Raw genomic sequence first — 24,712 nt, forward strand, 5'->3', positions numbered from 1 at the left:
TTTCCCTTTTTAATACTTAGAAGCATATGGAGTTCTCTAGCTCTGTAATGACTATGGGACCTGAGAGTTTTCTGTGGGACTGTGTAAATCTTTGCCTAATTTTTCCATTGCACACGTATGGATGTCGTCTGTTCTTGTGATATGTATTTTGTATGCAGGTGCTGTGGACTTTAATCCCAGAGGTCCTAGTGGTGGATGGGAGACCAGTATATAGAAACCTTCCCAGCATGAGCAATGGTGTGACTGGTTGGCCCTGAACCCTCTAATTGTATGAACAGCATAGGAGAAGGAGAAGAAATATGGACAGGTCAAGAGGCAAATCTCTTCCCCAGCCCTGAACCTGATAAGGAAGGAAATTTTTCTGTTTTAATTGAAACTGAAAGTAACCTGTTCCCACTCTAGGAGCAAATAATGTAGAAGTTAAGAGCTCTGAAGCCAGGCTGCTTGGGTTCAAATCCCAGCCCTATTTCTTAGTACCTGTGTAGTTATGGGGAATTGTCTTAGCCCTCTGTGCCTCAGTTTCCCCATCTGTAGAACAGTGATAACTGTACATGTCCCATAGGGTCCTCGTGAAAATTAAATGAGTTAACACTTACTAGTGCGGTGCCTGGTGCACAGTGAGCACTGTACAAGTGATCGCTGTTAGTACTTCCTTAGGATGTCAATCACTGAACTTGCGACTTCTGATAGAAATACAAAATTATTTAGTTTGAACACGTTCTTCTAAGGATGGATAAACTCAGGGAATGTGGGGTGGTCAGCAACAAATGACACAGCTTGTTAGAGCCAAACCCCATAGCCAGGGCTCTAACCAGCTGTGAAGTGTGGATTCTGGTCCAGAATTCCTCCCAACATACTTGGGGCTTCCCTCTGTAGTGGAAACACACTGGACCAAAAAGCAGGCATAACCTAGTGCCTACCTCAGACGTACACCTGGATATACCGGATACTTTCACAAGGTGATTCTGGGGACCTCTGGGCCCTCTCAGACTGTGGAAGGAGCTGGGGCATCAGAATGGTGTACACACCCGAAAGCACCATTAACAGGCCTGCTATGTCTGAGACTCGCAGTCCACTTCATGGGCAGCCCCTGAGAAGAGCAGTGCAGATCTGGGACACACACTCACAAAGCAAGGCAGAGCGTTTATACTGTTTATAGCAAGGGGAGCAGTCATGGGCAAACCAGAGTAGGTCATAGTTTTATCCGAAGGGGAAAGAGAAATGGGAAATTAGTAACGAACCAGTGGCCTGGTGTCTAAATGAGGAGAAAACATAGCAGAAATTCCTCACTGCCCCCTCGGAAGAGAAGAGAAGCAATGCGTGTTTTCATTTGTTTTGTTTTTGCCAGTTGAAAGTGGATAGGTGGAAGACACATGATATTGGGTAAAAAGAAAAGGGGGCTGTGGGTTCAGGGAGACCTGGCTTTAAATTACGGCCATTACTTAAAAAACCGTGACCTTCCACAGAAAAAGAAACATACAAACAACAATCACAGTCATTAATACATTGAACTTTTAGAAAACTAGAGGTGGAAAAGGGGAGGGTACGGGGGGCGGGAAGGGGCTAATGAGGAATTGGTCAATGCACACAAAGAATGATTGTGTGCTGTAATGATGAATAAGATAACTATGCTGATCTAACCACCACGCATTCTACACACTTACTGAAAATCAATGTTGTACCCCACATTTATGTATAATAAATTATCTAAAAAGAAATCATGACCTTGTGTGGGTAGCTTAATCTTTCCCATCTATAAACTGTGGACCCTGATTGTATCCACCTTGAGGAACTCTGAGAGGGTTCATGGATTGCATAGTGCATGGTAGAAACTCACTGAATCCCTGTTCCATCCCACCTAACCTCTCTGCAGAGAAGAATAGCAATCATTGTTAGTGCTTTCATATGTGTGTGTGCGGGGCTGTATCTACTATTTCTAAAGTAGAGCTATCAAGAGCACATATCAGTGCAGCTGAGGACTCGCATGTATCAAGCATTATTAACTCATCTAATCCATAGAACAACTCCAGGAGAAAGGACACTGCACCTTCAATTTACATGAAGAAATTATAGCACACAGAGTTCAAGTAACTTGTCAGAGGCAACTCAGATACTAAATACCAGACCCGTGACTCGAACCCTGGCACTCGGTCCAGAGTCCTGTGTGCCTAGCTCCCCCATCGCGCTGCCTGTCTGGTGCATGCAGCTTTCATGGGATTGTCGTGAGGACCAGGAAACACGTTGTTTGTGAAACACTAGCATAGAGCTGAGCAAACACAGTGCAAATCACTGTAGACGTCCTGTTGCCATCAAAATGTCCCAAACGAAATGAATCTGACCTTTAAAAGAGAAGTAACATGTGTTTGCAGCAAGTGCTCCATAACCACTGTATCGGAAAGGATCAGAAGTTGCACTGCATGTGGTAGCAGACCATGATTACAACCAACACCGAATGTCATGGCCCAGTGGGCATGCTATTTGTTACCTTGAACTTTCCATTCAATTTCATCAAGTTTAGGTACACATGAACAAAAGTAGACTTTGGGGTTTGTTTGTTTGCTTGTTTGTTTATTATTGTGCTTATGAAAAACAAAGCACAGAATTCGAACAGCAATAAGGCCACTCCAGTGTGTGCGAAGGGCAGGTTTGCACGCAGCTGTCTGTGCGAGGGCACTGGAGCACAGCTGGAGGCTGTGCGCTGTCTACACTGCAGCTGCCATGACTCGGGCTGGCTGGAGGAGCTGAGGGAGACTGGAGAGAGGGGTGCTAATGGCTGCCGTGGGCTACTGTGTCAGGGACAATACATGACGCCAAAAAGATGTCCCCTTTCTGCAACCGTCTGTTAGGAACTCTTCCCATCACCACAGACAGCTGTTCTTCTAAACAGACAGAAGGCGGCAAAGGCAAAGTAGACCACGCTGTTGAGGAGCAGGAGCAGGTAGGTGTAGTAGACAGAGGTGCCGGTGAGCTGCTGCCCCAGTGCTTCTGAGAAAAGTTGTTCAGCTAGTTTCACCTGTTCTTTGGACAGGGTAAGACACATTAATCGGGAAGGGATCACAAATATTTATTTCTGATGATCTACATTGAAGTGATATCCCACCACCACCAAAACCCAAAAGTAAGCATTTGCCACCAGCACCAGAGCAAGACAAGTCAGTTCAGCTCACAGGTCAAGTTGATTAACCTCTGCTCAATTCACTTAAAACATTCCAAATTATAGAAGAATAAGGTTGGGTTTTTAATGAATGAGTCCAATGAAGAAAAAGTGTTGTGATAATTAGATTCTAGAATTTCTTCACCCCAAAAATGTTCTAAGTAATAATAACATCAGTACTTATTAACGCTAACTAAATAGCAAACACTATTCTGAGAGCTTTGCTTGTAAAGTTTTTATCTTATTTAATCTTTATAACAAGCTATGAGAGAGACGGAAAGAGGGAGATTATTTTCATTCCCATTAACAAAGAAACTGAGGACAGAGAGAAGGAATTTGGCTCATGACGTGCATTCAGTGTCAGAGCCCAGCTTTCAGCCCCAGCAACAAGATGCTAAAGAACCCATGGAGCTGCTCTGTAATTCTACATCTTCGTGTGCAATAAACATACCAGACGTCAAAAGGTTAAGCCTAAATACAAAGTTGAGTTGCTGATTTAGAAGCATCCACGCCATCGCACACTGTGCGTGCAATGAGACCTCTAGGAAGGGTCAGTGCATGGGAATTTGGTCGTGTTTGCAGCAGGGTGGGTGGGAGGTTTCAGTAAAGAGGGCTTTATAGAAAATGGGAGAATGGGGTTAATCCAAATTCTCTGAGATGTTAGGTGGTTGTGACACACTCACCTGTATTTCCTAAGTGTCTCATGGTGGCTTTGATGTTATTGGGTAATTGCACTTAACACCAGTTGAAGTTTTGCAAGACCCACGTGATGTCAAGGAGTACTTAAATACCCGGGTGGGCCACAGTGGCTACATGGTGAGCCGTGGGGCCAAGTCACTTCCTGTGGAAATTTCCATTTTACATGTTCTGTCCTCACAGTGTCAAAACTCCAGAAGCATTAGTCCGTGGTGTAGAAAGATTTCTAACTCCCTGCCTTTGGTGGGACGAGATGTTACCTCCACTCCTCACCTGTGTGGCAGCTGAGGTCCAGAGCTCCCTGCATACTGGAATAGAGGAAGGGTCAGCAGGGCTGGAGCCCATGCTTCTAGTCGTGTTCTCTGTGCACGTGTGGAGAGAAAGGGCCAGAACCTAGTGCTTATTCTGTGCCTGCTAAATGAGATTCCCAGTGCTAGACATGTCACATCTGTGCCCTTATCTCTTCAACAAACACGAGTTTGGTGTAATTCTTCTCACTGGCGTTTGAGAAAAGTACCACTCACAGAATGCTAGTCACTTACCCATGTTCATGCAACTAGTCACTGAGAGAACTAGGGTGAGGGCCGGTCTGTGGAAGTCAGAACCCACTCCCTCCCCCTCCCCCCCATGTGTCCTTCATGTCCTGGTGCCTCAGCTGCAGAATTTCTTGCTGCGTGACTACATCACAGAGGAAGACTAGAGAATTTGCTGTGTGAAATATTCGTCAGAAGGCCTCATTTGAAACCCCAGATCTGACTGGGTGGCATGTGTCAGGGACTTAATTTTCCCTCATCGCCCTCATGTGTGGAATGGGTGAACAACATTGCCCCACTTCCTGGGAACATCGTGAGGTTTCAACAAGAAAACCACATGGAGCACAGCCCACAGCCTCCACATAAAGAGCACTTGGTAGGCACTAGTTCCTGTTATTAGCTGCCAGCAAGGACCAAAGACTAAAACATAAATAAATGATCTGGAAGCTTCTTGGTATCACGCTTTCCCCAGTTACAGAAACAGAAGACATACAGATAAATCCATGAGTTGAATCAACAAGCCCATTGCTGAGATAGTTCAGAGCCCATCACTGCAACCTCTGATTTACAGTCATCTCAGACCAAGACCAGCAGTTGACTGTGCTAATGTGACTCCTAGGAAATGAAGGATTAATACAATGGCACTCAGTCCATCCTGCTACCCCAAGCCAGTCTGTTTTCTACCTGAAGCCAGGGAAGTTCAGATAGTTAAGATGATCAGGAGGGGAAAAAGCACAAATACTTACCATTTTCACCTTCCAAACAAGGCTTTTTAGTATCTAGAAGAAATGAGAGCAAGTATTAGGCAGTTGTTCATGCCTGTTATTTGACTGGGTGCGTGTGTGTATGCGTATGTGTGTGTGCATATGTATGTGTGTGTATATATACACAGACATAAAATGTTCTGACAGCGAGACAGTCATCAACAATATGAGCCCCCACAATTCCAGAAATAATTGGTCTGATTCTATAAAATTCCGTATATCGTATTTGTATGTTTCTGTACAGGAAGATGTGGAAGTTCATGAAGGATACATTGTTTTTTCTTTTTTATCCTAACGAGTGTAATATCCAAGACCATCCGGTTTTCCTTCTGTATTCACAGCTCCCACCACAATGCCTACTGCAAAATAGGTGTTTGATAAATACCTGTTCAATGGGAAAATAAACAGAAAAGTGGCTGCGTTACAGTCTTCAGCACACACTGCACATGAACTATTGCTACCAAAAAGAATCCATCCAATCCTAGAATCCACAACAGAATCTTAGATGTTTGATGAAGTCTGGTTTTGAGAATTTCCTTATCTAAGCAGAAGAAACCAGTCATACCATTCGAAGTCGTGCGTGTCTCCAATATCTCCAATTTGTGCACTTGATTTTCTGGAGGTTTGGTGTCTGTGAACATAACAACAGCAATATGAATGAAAGCTCATATCTACTGAGTGATCATTCCTGTGCCAGGCACTATGTAAAATGCTTCACACGTGTTCTCTTGTCAAAGAACACTTCAGTGAGCTGTGGGATGCGTGGCCCATGATAGAAAAGAGGAAATAAAGTTTAGAGAACAGAGGTAACTAGCTGAGAGTCGCAGCAGTGAATGGCAGAGCTGGTATCCAAAGAATAGCTGTAGGGGATTAAGTGAGATAGGGCATGTGGAAAGTACTTTGTAAAATGATCTACAGAAATAAAAAGTAATTTACAGAGAGACAACGTAATTCCAACATTGTGGACACACACACACAAAAAACCCTCTTTTCCAGATAACTTAATTATTCCTAGCTAGTGGTCTTTTTTATTACAGGAGCTCAGCATCTCAGTGCCAGTCGTTCTGGGAACAGGACAGGCCCAGTCACATTTATGTTTCTCTGAATAAAACCTGAGATGAGAGTTGTACTTCCCTATGATGTATAAAAAAAAAAAAAAGGCAAACATACATACAAAGACAAAATGTTTTTAAACAGATAGAAGAAAACAGAGTCACAATTTTCTTCTCCTGGATGTGTTCTTGTCCATATGTATATGGTTCTGGTGTGCAATTTTATACACTCAACGAGTTCTTTTCTTTTCTTTTTCTTTTTTTGATCTGCTCTAAAAAATAGGTTTTAGGGTAAGTTTGAAGAATGAAAATATTGGTTTAATCATGTTCAGATGTTCAACTATCTTCAACAACTGACTTCGACGGGTCTTAAAAGTCTCCTTCTTTTTCTTATAGTGACTTTGTTCATTAAAAGGTACATAAAAATATCACCGTGCATTGAACGAGCAACTCCTCATCAGGAAATCTATGTGTGTATCATAAGTTCTGTCTCTCAGTCAAGGTTGGTTGAAAACTTGGACCAGATTAGTTTTATTTCACTTGAAAATGATATGTTCCCATGTTACATTTTTAACATTGATCAAAAAGGGGGGAGGGGAAGCTTCAAGGGAATGGCATTGAGAGTTAGCTCTTGAGTAACATTAACAGAAGTGTCCTCCTGAGCTCTGTCGCCATGAGAAGCCACGAAGGACGCTTGTCCTAGGATTTAGTGTCTAGTGTTGGGTGAAGCCCACTGTAAGACTGGACTTCCGTCCTGTGTGCCCCTCACTGCTGTGGAACTTACTGCACTGTTACTGTCCCTGTCACTGGAGACATCGGACCCTAACTGGGCGCATGAGAGTGGCGGGTCTGCAGGGCACGTGCTTTGGTATCTGTGCACCCTGCGCTTCTCAGCAATTAAACAGAACAAAGGGGCACTATCATAGTTGTATTAGTTGAATTAAGAGAGGATATAAATAAGTACAATGACTGCGTGAATAAAGGCGGCCACTCCATGTATTTGAAAGCACGCACTGTCACTGACATCATTTCCACTTCTCTCCATCACAGCCCCGGGAGAAAGTCAAGGCAATGCTCCAAACCTCATTCGGTCATCACAGAAACTAAGGCTCTGAGAGGATACAGACGTCAGGAGAGATGGGGGCTGGTGGGAGGCAAAGGCCTTCCTGCGTTTTGCGATGTGCCTGTTCCCACCGGTTAAAGAGGGCTTGTCGGCTCCAGGGAGGAATACAAAATGATTCCTTCTCATGACCACTCTGGGGCCTTTGGCCTGGACACGTGCAGCATCTGCAGCAAAGGGACTGCTTTGGACATCATGCCTGAACCCCGGTGACCCTCGTTGATTAGGAAAAGAGGGTGCTGTCTTGACTGCTCATCGCAGTGCATTCCTGCGCATTTCCATGCAGGCCTGGCTAGTCCACTAGAAGTTTGTTGAGCTGCGTTTACAAATGACAATGAAGACATCCACTAGGAAGGATGAAGTGTGTGTGTGCACATTAGCCCCACCCCATCTTTAATCATGAAACTTTACTTACAGTGATACATGAAATAAAAATCTGAAAAACCCAAGGCTGCCATAAAACTGCAGTAGCCAAAGTTATTTCATTTTTCGTTGAGTCGTGCTCTGGCTCCTCCATATAAATCCCATTTTGATAAAAAGACCTCATTGTTTGTACTTAAACTTTGTGTACAGCAAGATTAAAGGGAGTGTTGATGCTGCCTGCTTGGTGGGACCTTTCCGCAAGACATACAGTTGTGCTTACTTCCTGACCAAGTAAAGTCACGAAAAGTGGAAACCTTCCTGAACATTTACTGTGTGATAAGCTGCTACATGCTTCCCCGTATTTTGTGTCATTTAATCCATATAAAAGTTCTAAAAAACATCATGTGACCTTAATATTTTGAATGATGAAACTGGAGCTGAGAAAGCTTAAGTAAACTTTTCCTTTTTTTTTCTCCAACACCCATACCATTTTAATTCTATGGGAAATAGCAGAGCATTGATGCTACCATTAAATGTAACAACATTTAAGAAAGATTTATATTTCTTTTCCATTATTACTTGGCAGGAAAAAGGTGGGGCATTCCCACTCAGATAAGTTTCCTGGGAGGTTCTACTTACATTTATATACACATACCTTTGTTTGTTGCAGGAAACAGAATCTCTTGATCAACTCCTCCTTTATTATTCACGTGTTTGACGATGCATTTGTGTTCTTTATCTAGTGACTTTTCAGTCACTGTCAGCCAGCTCAATTTCATGTACGTGTTGTTAGTCTTCATGGTATTTCCCTGCTGAGATTCCAGAATTGTATTGCCATTTTTTTCTTTCCAATACACTTTAATAACGTCAGGGAAAAAATTCTCAAGAAGACAAAGATGTGTTCCAGCCTTATGGAGGTTTGTTTCAGCAATTGATGGAAGAAAAATAGTGGGCTTGGGGAAAATGTCTCCAGCAGGGGTTTTACCTGTGGGGAAAAACGGAATATCAGTTAAATGGAATTCTTAGAGAAATGCAAATACCCTGGATTGTTGCAAGCAACACCGTGCACAGCAATAGGAGGAAAAGTTGCCATTGGATTAGCACCTGCCATGGCCTTTCATCCCCAATAGGTTGCAAGGTTGTTTATTATTGTCCTTATTTTACAGATGTGAGAAGAGAATCAAGAGTTTAAGTAACTTCCAGAAGTCACAGCTATTGAGTTTCAGAGCCTGGATCAAAACCAGGACTTGCTCTTTCTCCACATGCTGTGATGGTGCATGACTTTTAACTGCCTCATGCCAAGATTTCCAACATTCATGAACACATTCTTTTTAAATGTGTTTTTGTCTTTCTTTCTTTCTTTTATTTTTTACTGGAGCATGGTTTCCAGGTGGGTGGCAGGAGAAGAGGGAAGGAGGCCAGGTAACTTGGATGATCTCTCTGCAGACGACGATCTTTGGCCCCTTCCAAAATGCATCCCTTCCCCGTCCTTTGTAACTTATGCTCTTTGGCCAAACAACTCACGTCCTCATGGTGCACAACTCTGTGCATCCCCCCTTTTCATGTACCGGCTTCTGGAATGCACCACAGTTGTCATATTTCCCATATGAATAAATGTCAGGAAGAAGTTTTTCACTTTTATTTTTAACAGTATGCAGTTGCTTCTTTAAATGGGAATCTGCTTTCCTGTGTGCCTTTAATCTGTTGGGTTGAACTTTTAGCTTTAAACGTGGTTCTCCTTCCCAGTTCTGAAGTTCATGGGGTTTTCCAAGTTAATTTTTAACTTGACATAACATCTCACTTTCACATCTGGACCACTCCAGGTTTTGGGTGGGGCAGTATTTAAAGCTGTACCTCCAAATTATTCACAATGTCTTGGATTTAGAAGCAAAATAGCAACATTTCCAAAACTTCTCTTAAAAAGTGTTATTATTTTCAGAAATGCTCTTGTGTTACTCCTACCAAGTCATACACTTATCAAAATTATGTTTTGCTTTAAAAAACATTCACCGAAGGCACATTTTATTTTGGAATTTCCTTTGAAGTTTAAGCACAACTAAGTATACAGCAGGGGTGTATTTTTCATATTTGCTTTAATGTGGATTTACTCCATCAGTGAGAAGGTCTATACATATCAGTATATCCATAGTTCAACTCTCAGTGTCTCTCCAAAAATTTGTATCTACCCCGTATGCATTTAACTGTTTTGCAGCTCCGTATTCCCTTTGTCTTAATCTACTGAATAAAGTTTAAATATAATTAGTATAATGTTAAAAGTTACAGCTCCCCCCAAAAAAGTTATAGGTCCAGTGTTTCCTACACATATAATGTCAAAATATATAATGAAGCATCGTATGCCTTTATAATAATATATAATATATAACAAATATTACATAATACATAATATAAACAAAGCATCATATGCCTTTGTAAAAAGGCATGTCACTTGAATCTGGAATGTGAATTGATTATACGTTTATTTTAATCAAATACTGAAACTATAAATGTTAGAAGACTTTCTTATTAGATTTGCAATTGAAACTCAAATGCATCGCTAATATTTGGGGGGGCTATGTTGAAATTAGTTTAATAACTGAACAGGCAATTTCTTAAGATAAAAATTGAATTTCTCATTTGAGAAGAAAAGGAAAAAAATTCTAGATGATTTCTGCCTATGCAGCAAAACTCCTGATTTTGATACAAAATCAGTAAGCATATATTATAAATTTTTTGAGCATGCTATAAACATACTTATGTCATAATGTGCTTATTTTAATTTTATGTATGTTGCTTTTAGTGCAGATAGTATTTTACTTATTATAATAGTAAGATACTGTATATTTCTCTAACTGTGTACATTGTTTTTAATTTTAAAAGCATGTTATAAAAGATAGGGGTAATATTTCCATAGTATATTATAATAATATAATTTTAGTCTGTAGTTAATACATTAACTAATGTAATTTTCATCTTAGAAACTTGTGTTTCTTCATGTGAATATTTCTGACTTATTGTACTAAAGAAATTGAAAATCAAATGGATGAACTTGGAAATTTTCTGCATGGTACCGCACTGTTTATTGTCTCTTATTTCTTTTTCTTGGCTAGATTTTTTAAGTTTCATTCTTGTGGGGATAAAATAAATCCTGAACCTTCATAACTTCTCAATGTATTAGTTGACTAACCATTAAATAGTGCATTTGATTAGATGTGGTTAGTACCTATATTCTGGATCGTGACTTTCATGGTCCAAATTTTTATCATGATGCATTTTTTTACATTTTTTAAAAGTAAATGAACCTGTCCAATTCATTTACGTACATTCATTTACATAATCAAATAATATATTCGAGCCAAATTGCCTAAGTTGTTTGTATTTTATTAAGTTGCAGCACTGTGAATTGTATATAAACTTAACAAAGATCAACTACTTTTCATTTGAAAGTAAATATTTCAAATCTTCATATGTATATTTATTTTAGTGTTCTCTATTTCTTGTTTTCTCTTTTATCAATTAAATAGTTATAGCTATTTAATAATTAAATATGTATTTCAGGTTTATAACAAGTTTCCAACTATATTTAATATTGGCGATTCAATAATTGGTGATTCAAAATTTTCTTGCTAAAGGACAGGTACACAGAAAGTGGTACCCCAGAAGTCTTATTTCAGAATCAAAGTCCTTGCCTTTTCCTGCACTGCACTTCCCAATAATTCACTTCTCAGAGGACTTGTGAGTTGCATCTGTGCCACCTTTATTAACTTGATTGCCAAAATACACACTGTCAGTAGGAAAAAAGGGGAATGAAAAGTCACTTTTCAGTTTATGAGTTCATCTCTTCATATAATATCCACCGCTAAAAAGCCCATAATATACTATCCCTTTCATTTTTTTCAGTGCTAGTTTTTAATGTTATCAACTTTGTGAAAATTCTCTGAAAACGTCCCCTTCAGTAAATCTGAACGGCTAGGACCGTCCTCATGAGGTGGTCTCCCTCATCCAGGCAAAACCACATCCTTAAGGCTAATGAGAAATGAAGAAACTTAGGGGACTGGATTTTAAAAAAAAACAAATGAGGGCAGCTTGTGTCAGTCTTGAGTATGGTCACACAGAGAAATATTTTGACATTTGATATTGATTACTTATGGCCAAATACCAAACATTTAACCTTTCTGTGAGAAAATGACATTTAGAAAGTTTTTTTTTTCATTTTTTCCATTGGTTATTTTAAAAGTCAAATAAGATACATGACCTAAAGTTGCTTACAAGCCTTTCAACAGAGAGATGCTGAGGGGACCTCCTGCCTCCTTTCTTTAGGATCTATAGTTGCTCTAGACTCCTTGCACGTCTCCCATGCAAGGTAAGGAATAGCACTGCCTCCCAGGACCTGGGACCATCTCCTGAACTATCTGGAGTTCCCACCATGGCTAGGGACCAAACCAGGAGCAATTCCAAGACTTCCAAGCCAGTACCTGCATTAGAGATTTCAGCACCTGCACCGGAGCCTGCAGCACTTGCCTACCTGCCTCTCCTCCCTATAATACACTGGAGAATTTAAAGAAAATTTACCTGTAACAATGAGCTTTGTGCCAGGACCAAACGCTTTCATTCTGCTGCCTTGCATTGCCCACTATCTGAAAAGACTTTATAAAAATCTCCCTCATGCAGGAAAAAAACTGCATGTGCTCACTTATAAGTGGGAGCAAAGACAGAAAGAAGGGAGGAAAGAAAGACCACAGTGGTGCATTGCACTTGCAGAGGGAGAGAACAGACCTAGGGATCCAAAGTGGAGAGGGGGAAATGCAATAGAATGGGAGGTTGGGGATTAATTGGGTGGGGGACATGGGGTATAATCACAATGTGTGGTAATGGGCATGCTGCCAGTATGGATCTGGCCATCACATCTTGGACACGAGTGGTGACAGTCAGCTTTCTACCCATGAATAACCAATAAAAAAATAAAGTAAAATAAAATAAAATTAGCTTAGGGGCAAATGTGAAAGTAAGAAAAAGAGTGTAGGTGTTAGTAATATCATCCTGCCCTGGATTAGGTTTTCATACAACATTGCTGGCAGAAATAAATTTGTTTTCATGAATTCTTGATGAAGTTTCACTTCTCGGGAGTTATAGGCTTATGAATGTGTGTTTATATGGTGACATTTTATGCAATTAAGCCTCACAATGTTCTACATATTTTACTGTTCTGGGAAGGAGAACTCTTGAACACGTTGGTTCCTGTATCCACAGGCTAATCCTGAAAGTGCACATTCATAACTGAGCATGTCTATAATTTTGGAATAAATCCCATGACATTGATTCACTAAAAGAAATCTCCCTCATGCTTGTTTTAAAATTGTGCCAGTATGTTTTCAATATTTATGTAAGTACAAGAAAATTGGCCCTGCTGACATTAAAGAAAGACAAATCTCAAATAAAATCAGACTAGATCTGCACGTAATCAGTAATGTAAGAACTGATTTCACTCTGCCTGAGCAGCCTGGGGTATGTCTGTTCCCTTCCTGCATTACGTACACTGGAGAGTCTGATCTTATCTTTTCTCATGGTTTTTCCTGAACCTTATGTATTTTTTATATAAAGTCACTTCTTTGCCTAGAGTTGTAATTTAGAATTAATTAATATTTCCTTACTTTTCAAAGAGAAACTAACAGAAATTTTACGTTTGAACATTTAGTAAATTTATATTCAATATTCTTTACAGGTATTTTGTTACGTATGTGTATGGAGGAATGGGTATCTAGATTGATTCTAAAGTAACTTTTCTCAGAATCCCATTACCATTGACATTAGAGCAGATGAGTTGTTATGGAATATGAATTCTTAATGGTGATTTCTTAAGCTATTTACTGCTGACAGACTGTTCTTCGTGTAAGAGTTTGGTAAATCTCCTTGACCATCGTCAACATTTCTAGCAAATTTGAAACCAATGCAAAAAGAAAATTCAGTGGAATGGTGTCAAAATAACTATCAAGTTCTATAGAAATATCTTAAGATTATATTTTGAGTATTTAATAAATACATATTAAATATGACTTCCACGATGTTTTTTGGAGGGAGAGATGTAACTTCAATGCCATGATTAGCAGCAGAAGCATTGTTCCCACACTTTAGTAGTGAGCTATTAGTAATAAATAGTCAATTAAAGAGTGTATTTAAAAGTTCAGATACAAAAGAGGAAATGTTCCTAATAAAAAGACATGATTTTATATTTCTAAAATCACATATTGGTCCCGATCATGCACTTTGGAATAGACAGGTCTCGACTGGATCCCAACTTTGCCACAGTTACTACTCATATGACTTTAGGAATGTCACCAAACTTCTGTCAGCCTCAGTTTCCTCATCTGTGAAATGGCCATGAGGATCTCCTGCTTAGGGCTTTTGAGATGGAGACAAGGCACTGAAACTGTTCAGCATGGTGTCTGGCTCTTGATAATTATTACCTGATATTAATTTTCTCTTTAATGGGATGATAAAGGGCAATTACATCAAATTCTTCCACTAAACACAATGTATGGATTTTATAAGCAATAACTACTACACAAATTAAGGAAGGAAATGAGCTAATGGACCCAAGACCTCCTGCTTGTCTGGTAGCCACAGACTGAAGAACACAAACTTAATTAAGCCAAAATCTAGAAGATTTATCCTTTAGACTGGAAGCTTTCGAGTGTGGAAACTGTGTCTCACTTACTCTTTTATCTTCAGCATCCAGCACAAAATTGTCTTTAATAAATATTTGCTGAAAGAAGAATGAATAAATGAGGATGTAAACCATCAAGACTCTCTTCACTGACATTGAAGCTAAAATGTCTCGTTGGACATGGGAATTCCATGAAACTGGCCCATGAGCAGGCAATGTAACAAAAGTCACAGTAGCAGAAATGTTGACTGATCTCAGCCTGCCCTCTAAGAAGCTAGGTCAATGAGAAGTAGAATGTATTGAGATTCTACAGTAATTGACTATAAAAAATATTTTTGCACTGTTGTTAGGGATGAGATAATAATAAAACAAATAATAGAGGGAGGGTTTTCAGGTTTTAGGGAGAAAGCACTAAGTTATATCCCAAAATATAGTGAAGAGGTAATTAACAAAGTTCATTTTGATGCCTCTCACTCAAAAGTCCTTCTACGAAAAAGTACCTTGGACCGATAACTTATGCCAGTGGTTCACTAACATGATCCCGAAGTCATTTTAATTTCTAGCCTGAGTCTATTCTTTGTGTATGTGTGTGTGCTCTAAACGTAGCATTTTAATCTGCTTACAGCCAGGGAAGGGAGAAAGCATTTACAAAGTAGTGTTGTTTCCGTGTCCTGTGCCTGTACCTACAAAATTGCTATTCACATACTGAAGCCAAGAATGTGGCAATGACAGACAAGGTTGGTAGTAAATTGTCTTTTTTCTAGAAAGTATCTATCAGGTTTTCAATAGTACAGTAGAAATAGAAAAAGTTACTCACCGGGAGGTGTTACTGTGAGCTTAGTGCCATCTCCAAATATCTTGATCCAGACATTGTTATCACACTGGTCACGGCTTCTACAAAAATCTCAGCCTGCTCCAGTCATCATGTGACTAGCAGGGTAACAACTTCGTACTGGCCATTTGATCCTCTGGGTTCCTCTGGAAGTCCTTAAATACAGGTTTTGTGGCATCTGATAGTTTATAATTTTTCCTTATGAATTGACTTCATAAATTGTTTTCCACTAAGGCAGTCATTATTGAAAAGCACCAAGAGAGAACAGAAATGGGAAGAAAAGGAAAAGAGGAGAGTCGTCTCAACTCTTCAACCAGCTATTTTTCCAAATTACGAAGAAAAGTATTCAGAGAATCAAGTCTTGTGTTTCTTTCTTTCTTTTTTTCTTTTCTTCTTTTTTTTTTTTTTCCTTTCCAGGTGTTCAATTGTGTTGAAACTGTTCAGAAATTGCATCAAAGGAAAGGACCTTCTGTTCTCACGAACACCAGGGCCTCTCTCTTAGCAATTTGAGAATATATTTGTGAAAGAAGAAAGCTCTTTAGTAACTGAAAATGCAAATGTGCCAACACAGACATACTTGAGAACAGAGAATCAAAGTTTTCATTTTTAATAAAGCCACTTCTTATCATTTGGTAACGTGAATCTCGACCATGGCGATGCCAAATGAGAAAAGAAGTTCTGGGATGCCTTATCATTTTCCTGGAATAGCAGAAGAACTTTGCAGAATCCTACCTTCCATGAAATCCTTGTGTAAACAACAACAACAACAAAAAAGAAAACAAAACAAAAAACTCCAGTTCTCTGAAATGTTGGAGGAAGAAACCTCTTGAAGTCTGTTCTGCAATCTTATGTCACTCATCTGGGAGCAGGGAAAATAGAAATTGCCAGAATCAGATGAAGTGTTCAGCCGCAAAAACCAAGGAGCACAGGCTCTGCTGACCCTCTGTCTACTCCAGACTCACCCTGTCCCAGCCTAAGTCCCATGAGCCGATGTTGTCTCTGTCCCAAGGAAGACAGCATGGATGTGGTCACAGTGGCAACTGTCCATTCACAGATGCTCCAGTCACCAACCAAACTGGAGGAGACAAGAGGACTAGATGAAGATTATGTTTGGAAAGATTTTATTTAAACTGAGAATTCCAAGTTATTACTACTTGGAGCTGTCGAGTGCCCTTTGCACCCACTGTGGATGTGATTGATGCCCACTGGAGCCCTTGCTGATGCTTTGTCCTCTTTTTATCCTTATTCCACGATCAAGAGGAGAATGACTAGAAGCCTTTTTTTTAACCATTCGTCATAATTTTTACTTTTTTAAACATTAATATATATATATTTTTTTTATGTTTTATGAAGTTGTTGTGGAGCAGGTGAGAGGAAGGAGGAGGTGTGGGATTGAGGTCTGTGTCAACCCCTCATTCCCACGGGGGAGGCTGGGAGCTTGCAGCGGTGGCTTGGTCATTACCAGTCTGGGTGCAGATGTCAGAGGGGTGTGGCAAAGGCCCTCACCCCTGCCACCCCAGCTCAGGAGAGCCAGGGGTGCTTCCTGCAGTGGCTCAGTAGTAGTCACTGGGCTGGTTGTGTGTGTAAGGGGGCGTGACTGAAGCCTGAAGCCTCCCACTGCCCTCGCTTGGGAGAGCCTGGGGCGCTTCCTGCAGTGGCTCGGAGTTCGTCATTGGGGTGGTTGCGCATGTCAGGGGCTGTGGGCAAGGCCTTAGGCCCCCACCCTCAGGACTGGTTGTAGGTGTTGGGGTGCCAGGCTGAGGCCCCCAGCCCTCGCCCCTTTCTGGCTTGGTAGCCCAGGGCACTTCTGGTCCTTCTAGGTGTTATAGGTGATCTTTGGTGAAATGAGACCTTTACTAGAGAATATCAAACTTTGTCTTTGGTTGCAAGTACTTTGTTTTTTCTTTCAGTTTGGTTTTGGGTTATTTGCTCTTCCCACCACTTAAACTCTGCACTGGAACTAATTTGTTGTCCTTTGCTCACTTCTAAACTGGGTGAACTTACTGTGGGGAACAGTGCTTGAGCTCTGTGGTTGAGCTAAATTGCTGCTTTGCTGCTGATTTCCTAGGAAATGCTTTTTGTGCAGCTCAGGTTTTAAGGGTTGACTTTACATGTCCTTCCAGCTCTTGTGAGGTCAGTACACCTGGGTTGTGTGGAAACCCTGATCTGGGCCTGAGTCTTTTCATCAATCTGTCCCGCATGCAATTCTGTATTCCTGACGAGTCTCCTCTGAAGGGTCCTGTGCTGATTGGGGGGCAGATCAGCTCTCCTTGCTGTGCCCCAGTGTTCACCCAGTGGCCCGTCGTCCCATTGCCCATGCTCCAAACCCTTCCCAAGGGACGGGTCATGGTCTGGTCCCTTGCAATGACCCACCAGCCTCTGAGTGGCTCCTATTTTTCAGTTATTGTGGCCCCTTGCTCCTATGTGAGTCCCCAAGAACCTGATTAATGGTCTTGCTGACCTGGGGGCCACCAAGGCCCTCTTCTCCCCTGCCACCTCCAGGCAACTTCATCTGGAGGGCACAGCTTCGGCTTTTGCTGGCTCCTGCTCCGTGTGCTCACCAGCTCCAGCCTGGAAGCAGCCAGGATACGAAATGGTTGAAGCAGTTCTCTGTGTCTCTCATTGTGGCATCTCCCACCTTCATGAGCTCCGTAGGTCTCTCCTCCTCTTCCCCTGAGCTCTAATGGTTCTAGCTTGGCTGTCATTGCTTTTTTATAGTTGTACATTTGTTGCTTTGTGGGAGAGAGTGATGCTGGGGACCGTCTAGCCTGCCATTTTGACAGGAAGTCCCCAGAAGCCTTAAGAGTTGCCTATATTTGAAGAACTGTGAGAGATTTGGCTAATCAAATGCAAAAGAGTGAGTAATGAATTATAAAATTTTTATTAAATTTACAGAAAATTTAAGAATTGAATACGTGACAAAGTATAAGTAAGGTTTTACTAAAGGTCTAAAATAAAACTTGAATCAATGGAGAGACATATACTCATGAAGGAAAACTACAGTCATTAAGAGGCAACACCCTCCGAAGTTTATATATAAGTTCACTGCAGTTCCAATCAGAATTTCTACGACATTTTTTTTCTGGGGTATGAGGGTCAGAAATGGGCTAGATAAGTTTATTTTAAATTCTGTCTTAAGGGTGAATAAAAATGAGATAATTGAAAAAGATTTTTTTGAAAATGATAGCAAACAGAAACTTGGCACAGTGGATCTTGCTACTTACTACAAATCTATGAGCATAATATAATAATATAAAAATAATGAAACAGATAAACGAAACAGAAATCCTGTAGAAAATGTTCCAGGTATATGTGCATATTTATAATACAATGCATCATTTTTCAATTGTAGGGAAATGATAGGTTATTTAAAAACTGGCATTGGGACTATTGATTATCTATAGGGAAAACAAAAGCCCTTTACGTTATACCATATAAAACAGGTTCCAAGTAGATTAAAATTTAATTTAAATTTTAAATTTAAAAGCAACACATGTGCTAGAAAGAACATGCAGGACAATAATTGCATCCACTGGGTAGAGGAGTGTGGAATGGAAGAGGGTCATGGATGGTTTCACTTACGTCAATTTTCAAATAGTAGAAATGTAGGGAACTTTTACTTTTTACAGTATTTTCAATTAAACATTCTTGAAAGAAGAGTCAACAATGAGGACTTACGAAAGGCTTTAGGAAGCAGAGTGACAGCTCACATGCGCTGTGGGAAGATGAACGTGTGAGCAGAGGGAAGGGCGCTGCCCCGAGGACCGATTCTGGAGCAGCAGACACGTTTCACAGATGACGCCCATCAAGCACTCGACAGGTGACCAAGGACTACGCTGCTGCAGTGAGAGTGCACATGTGCAGAGAGGCTGGCACAGTAAACATTAAGTAGTTTATTAGGGTTTCAATAGGATTCTTTTTAAATAAATCATCTTACCATCTCAAGAAGTTGGAGATGAATTAAAAGACTCTTCCAAATGAGAAAGACCCAGTTCCGATTCAGTTCTCCCAGGCCTGGTGCTGCGTCCTTGGGCAAAAACACTTCTCGGACCCTTGGCTTCCTCAATTTTAAGATGGACTAGTTCTCGGGACTTTTGCAAAGTATCTAGCATAGAGCCTGAGACACAATAGGTGCTCAAAAAATGAGTAATTTTCTCTTATTGTTGATGCAAAAATTCAGACATGGAGAATTCACTTCCTAAGAATGGAAACATCTCAGTCTTGTGTGTAAAGATTAGTAATTTTGCTACTAACCCTGCTTTATGTCACACACACACACACACACACACACACACACACACACACACACACACACACGCAAACACCATCTGCTGAGATTACAACTGGGGCAATTTAAATCCTACTTCAAACAGGGTAAGAGATTAATAAACATATATAAAAACAGCAACCAAGCCAAGTGAGGTGAAGTAGAAGTTTCACCTGAATTGCTTGTACTTTTCCACAACATTTTCAAGTTTGATGTTGATAATTTTCATAGCTGACCAACCAAATGTGTTAGATGATCAAAAGGTGTGAAGATACATCACATTTTTCATTTCAGGGTTTAGTTGTCATCTTGAAGCAAAATAGTAATTTATACATTTCTTTCACATTGTTTTATCTTCTACAAATTTTGATAGCTTTTAATGAAATTTTGTACATGAACAGTTACAGACTTCCAATAAGAAAAATGAACAAACCATTGTCTGAAGCAAAATAAACATATTATATTTCACGTGCTAGACATAAAAACTACTTTCTTCTTCAATGAACCACTAACTTTCAGTCTGGAATAATCTTGATTTCATATACGTCATGACTTAGATACGAGATGTGTTCCTTTATGCTACCATGTGATGTTGGAGGAAGAGTCTGGGGGGCTTCATAGTTGGGGCCTCAACCCAGCCCATCCTCTTACCAGGTTCTTCTTTTGTTTTTAACTTATTTATTTATTTACTTTTATTTATTTATTTTTTATTTTAACTTCTCAATATACACTGTAGATGACTTTCATGACCCTTACCAGGTTCTTGACTCTTCCAAGGAAAGAATTCGAGAGCAGAGTCACAGTAGAAAGTGAGAACAGATTTACTATAATGAATAAGAGATACAGATTTCATAGAGAGAGTGTGGCAGAGCTCCAGAGACCAAGCAGGGCATGCACCAGGTTTAATACAAAAGTAGGAAATACAGACTTAAAGTCCAGTACAGAGTGCAGGTTGGCCCAAGAGAGTGAGCAGCCACCTGCTAAAAGTAAGTTTGATACAAAAAGAAAGCATACACACCTTGGCCTGCAAAGTATGCACTGACCCCAGGAAAGTGAGCAGCAACCCTACCTTCTGCTAGGATTTGGTTTTTATCCTTTTGCTGTCTAGTGAATATTCAATTAAGGGGATGGTTCCCAGTCATGTAACACAGTCTTACACATGCTCAGTTGGTCTCTTTGTGGAGCGTGTTCATTGGTCAAATCTTATCAAATGCATCAGACATATTTAGGAATATTCTGTGCTCTCTAGTGCTAGCACCCCTAGCAGAAGGTCATTCAGATACCAGGGTTACACAACCCCTCTCTACTGAGCATAAACAGCCAGTGGTTTTGTATGAGCCAGCCCTTGTGGTTTCATTTTCCCCACCTTGGTGCTGAAGGTAGGTCTAATTGGCAACAGTGACCTTCCTCAGGGGAGGGCCTAGAGGAGGGGCCTGAAGCTCTGGGGAGTGGCTGGAAACCAACAGGTGTGTCCTGTAACCCGAGCCCAGGGAAACTGAGCACCTCCTGTCTCAGATGGATCTTTTCAAAGTTTGGAGTTTACTTGTGTATAAAAACACAGAAGTGTGTGGAAGAAGCTGGGTAACTTCACTCTCAAGCAGGTTCTTCTCTTCAGGGATTTTGCCATTGATCTTCATTCTGAATTGAAGACCTTCTGGTCTCTCAGGCTTCTTTCGCACTTTGGGTGCTTAACATACTACTGTGTACACTGCAGACGCTTCTCAGTTTATACAGCACCCACAGGCCGATACGCCTGATGAAGTATTTGTTTCTTTCTGGCAAACAAGAAATGCTTGTCTTTTCTGAACAGGTATGCATGGAGGCCCTTCTATGTGCAAGAATCTCTCTTTGGGAATTAGAGGTGTTCCCTCAGTTCCAAACCTCCTTTCCCCTTCCTTTCTCCCTGCTCAAGGAGTGAGAGCCATGCCTGCACTCTCTGGTAGTGAAAGGGAAGACAACTCATGATTATACAGTCTATGATGAGTCACGCACCATTCATACATGTCTCTCCTTCAGCCTCACCTGTAAACGGTGATTACTATTTGAAGTCCAGTGGGAAACTAAGAGTCAGGGAACTGGGATTTGAGTTCAGGTTTGCAAGATCCTGAGCCCAGTTTGATCAGCCACTTCACTCTGATGGGGTGAAGTTGGGCAGATGTCTCTGACAGGGACACAGTTTCCAGGTCTCTTCCAGGTCTATACAAGGGAACTTTGAAAGTTCATGGAAAGATTTGTATTATCTTTTAATTCTTTTTTTCTATTAACTTTTGAAGTATAGAGGATCTGTATCTCAAATGGCCAAATATAAAATATTGGGTATGGCTTTATGAGAATCACAGGAAATATCAACCTAAATAAAAAGTAGATGAAAGGGTTGATTTGCATATTCTGAAAAGAAATGGACAGTCAGTGCACCCACCCAGCAAAAGAATCTGTGAGAACTGGGTCTACTTACTGAATCCCATGATTTACCTTTTTCATTTGTCCTTGAGTTACACTGGGTAGGACATTATTGTGTCCATGGGAGCATTCTGGCTGTGCTCTTCAGAATTATAATTAGGTGGTTGTTGGTGTCATGGGCTTGTCTGTTACCCTGCACATGTCAGTGGGAACATGAAGAATTTCTAAACCTCCATCCTTTCAGAGAGAGGAGTGGGAGTTGTCTGGGTAGGAGCCTCAGGTTTGGTTGGGTCTTAGTCTTGACAGCCAACTCCAGTTTCAGGCGTGTCATGCAGAGATGGGACTGGTTTGTGGTTGACTTTCTGGCAAGTGACACCACAGTTCCAGGCTCTTACGTCTCCTTTCAGATCACAGGACACTCAGGAATAGCTGGGATTTCTCATATCTAATTCTCTATCAGAGGAGTCAGGGGAAGGTCAAGAAAACATCAGTTGGCCAACAAAACATCCTTGCCATTGTGAGATGTCACTAAAATACCGTTGCCACTTACTGAGATAAGAGAATTTGGGGATAAAAGTAATATATGTTGTGGAGATCGGGATGAGAATTAGTTGGTATTGGGGTCAATGAATGTTGGCATTGGAATCAATAATTTTGTTTTGACCACTTGTTAGACACCAAAGGAGTGGTATTTAGTTATAATGTAATGGTATAGACACTGTTCTTACTGTTGTTTTTGTTATTCTCAGTGTAGTTTGTAAGATCTTGGATATGAAGATGTCCTGCATGTTTCTAACAAGGCAGAAAGTGTGCCAGCGCAGCCGAACTTGAACCAAGTGCACGGCCATGCAGTTACGACTGACCCCAGGTTTCACAGTGAATAGAAGGAAATGTGGGCCCTGGTTTGGCAGGTGGGGTCCATGCCATGCTGACTTTATCCTCTTCTCAACACTGTGGTCATCACCCACTTTCCCTATATGTCAGACCTGCTTGGGTTCTGGGGGAATCACTTATGAAGATAACACACAGCTGTGACAGCTCCTTTGGAGAGAAATGCGACTTTGCTAGAAGAGGTTCAACACTGACCGCAGCAAGACAGGAAGAAGTACTGGACTGAGAATACGAAATGCAGAAATGTGGCCCTATCTCTGTGGTTACCCAGCTCAGGACAAGTCACTTGCTGTCTCTGCGCACCAGCTTTCTCATTTGAAGTGGGGACACTGTCCCAAGGCCCATCCTGTGCCTAAGCCTATTCCTAGAATAAGAGCATTAGAGAGTCTGTTGTGGTCACATGTCTGAGGCAGTTGGGGGTGTCAGGGAGGTTTTCTTACAGGTCCCTTCTGGCTCTGTGACACTGTGAGATCCCAGCAGGCACAATAGTATGTGGCTTCATCTGACTGAGCAACATTATTAATTATCAGGTAGAAGATACCATCGTCTTTCTTATCTGTCTCCAAGCGGGAATTGGGCTTCTCATTCTTGTAATTCTTGGATGAGCGATAGAAGATTCGTTTCAGGGGCTCCCCTTCTTTTTCTTGGTACCAGTGCACAATGGCATTCTTGAGGGGAACGCCGGAGAGCTTGCAGATAATGTGCACTGTTCTGTTGGGACTTCGGGTAAAGGAGAGTTGATACTGAGATAGTCTCATTTTGGTGTCTCCACCTGAAAAACAAGAAAGAGAAATCAGAGGCACTAAAAAGTTGACTCTGGACAGAGCATAATGAAAGGACAAGAAAGGAGGAAAGTCCACCTACAAACCCAAGCCACAGACACAAGAAAAAGCCATGGGGCTGACATTGTCAGTGAGTAGTCAGAACAGACCCTATGAGAGAACGTGAATTAGGACCAAAGATGTAGCAGCAGCCCTTGCTCTGTGAAGGCAAGGATGGGGGGAGGGATAGGTTTATTTTAGAACCAATGAAAGTCCCTCCCTGTGAGTGCTGTCACAGTGTCGTTTACACCAGCACTATACGCCAGAGCTTTCTGTTGTAAAATATGCATCAGATCCCAGAATGCCTCATTGAAACACCCAGTTCACAATAATTCAGTGTTAACTCCCCCTTGGAAGCAATCCCCTTCCATCTTTCCTTTACTTACTCCTTCCAACAAACCTATATTTGACCTTGTTTTTTAGCCCTGAAGGCATACATTTTTCATATTTTGTAACAGCTGTAGTTATCTATGGCTATCATGAGTACTGGGAGAAAAGTGTTATTACTTTATATAGTAACAAGTCAGATAATAATTCACAACCTTTTCTAGTAGTATGTACACTTTATAGATCGGTAGTTTGCCCAAAGTTCACAGTTTGAAAAATATTAACAACTATGTAGTTATTATTTTAGATAATGTGATGCTGTTATACTCTGTAGTTAGTGAAGCAAAATTTTGTAGGAAAAAAATTCCATTTGGTTCATTACTCTCCACTCTTTTCTGATTCATAATTATTAGTTTTTCAGAATTAAAGCTATGCTTTACTGTTATTTGGAGGACAAAGTAAGGTGCAATTTTTAAAAATGAGTTTCTTCCCTGCCACCGAGAGGCCTGACCTGCCGACATCCAGGCTCTGAGTCAGCAGCACTGAACTGGTAGCCTCCGTGGGATCCAAGCCAGGAGAGTCCCTTCCCCATGAGGACCAGCCCAATGACCCACTGGCTCCAAGGCAGCAACAGACAGTTAAGTGTCAACAAAACTCCCTGATATGACTGCAGACACCAGGGTGGAACAATAGACTGTGATAGCCTCTACCACAATGATTAAATGCCAACAGAGCTATATTAGAAATATGAAAAACCAAGAAAGTATGACACCACCAAAGGAATATAATAACTCTCAGGTTCTAGATCCTATAGAACAGGAAGTCTTTGAG

General features: G+C 40.9%; 1 protein-coding gene across 1 annotated transcript; it reads right to left on the bottom strand.

Annotated features, from left to right (window-relative positions):
* Nucleotides 1-921: 921 nt before the first annotated feature.
* Nucleotides 922-24,402, bottom strand: LOC134390937 (uncharacterized). The gene is made up of 7 exons (XM_063114707.1): nt 24,393-24,402; nt 23,198-23,505; nt 15,161-15,200; nt 8,466-8,667; nt 4,124-4,158; nt 2,870-3,018; nt 922-990 (listed from the first exon to the last, which is right to left on the bottom strand). The coding sequence occupies exons 1-7, from the start codon at nt 24,400-24,402 to the stop codon at nt 922-924; spliced, it is 813 nt and encodes a 270-aa protein (XP_062970777.1).
* Nucleotides 24,403-24,712: the final 310 nt, after the last annotated feature.

This window comes from Cynocephalus volans, chromosome 11 (assembly GCF_027409185.1).
Source record: "Cynocephalus volans isolate mCynVol1 chromosome 11, mCynVol1.pri, whole genome shotgun sequence".
Taxonomy (NCBI): Eukaryota; Metazoa; Chordata; class Mammalia; order Dermoptera; family Cynocephalidae; genus Cynocephalus; species Cynocephalus volans.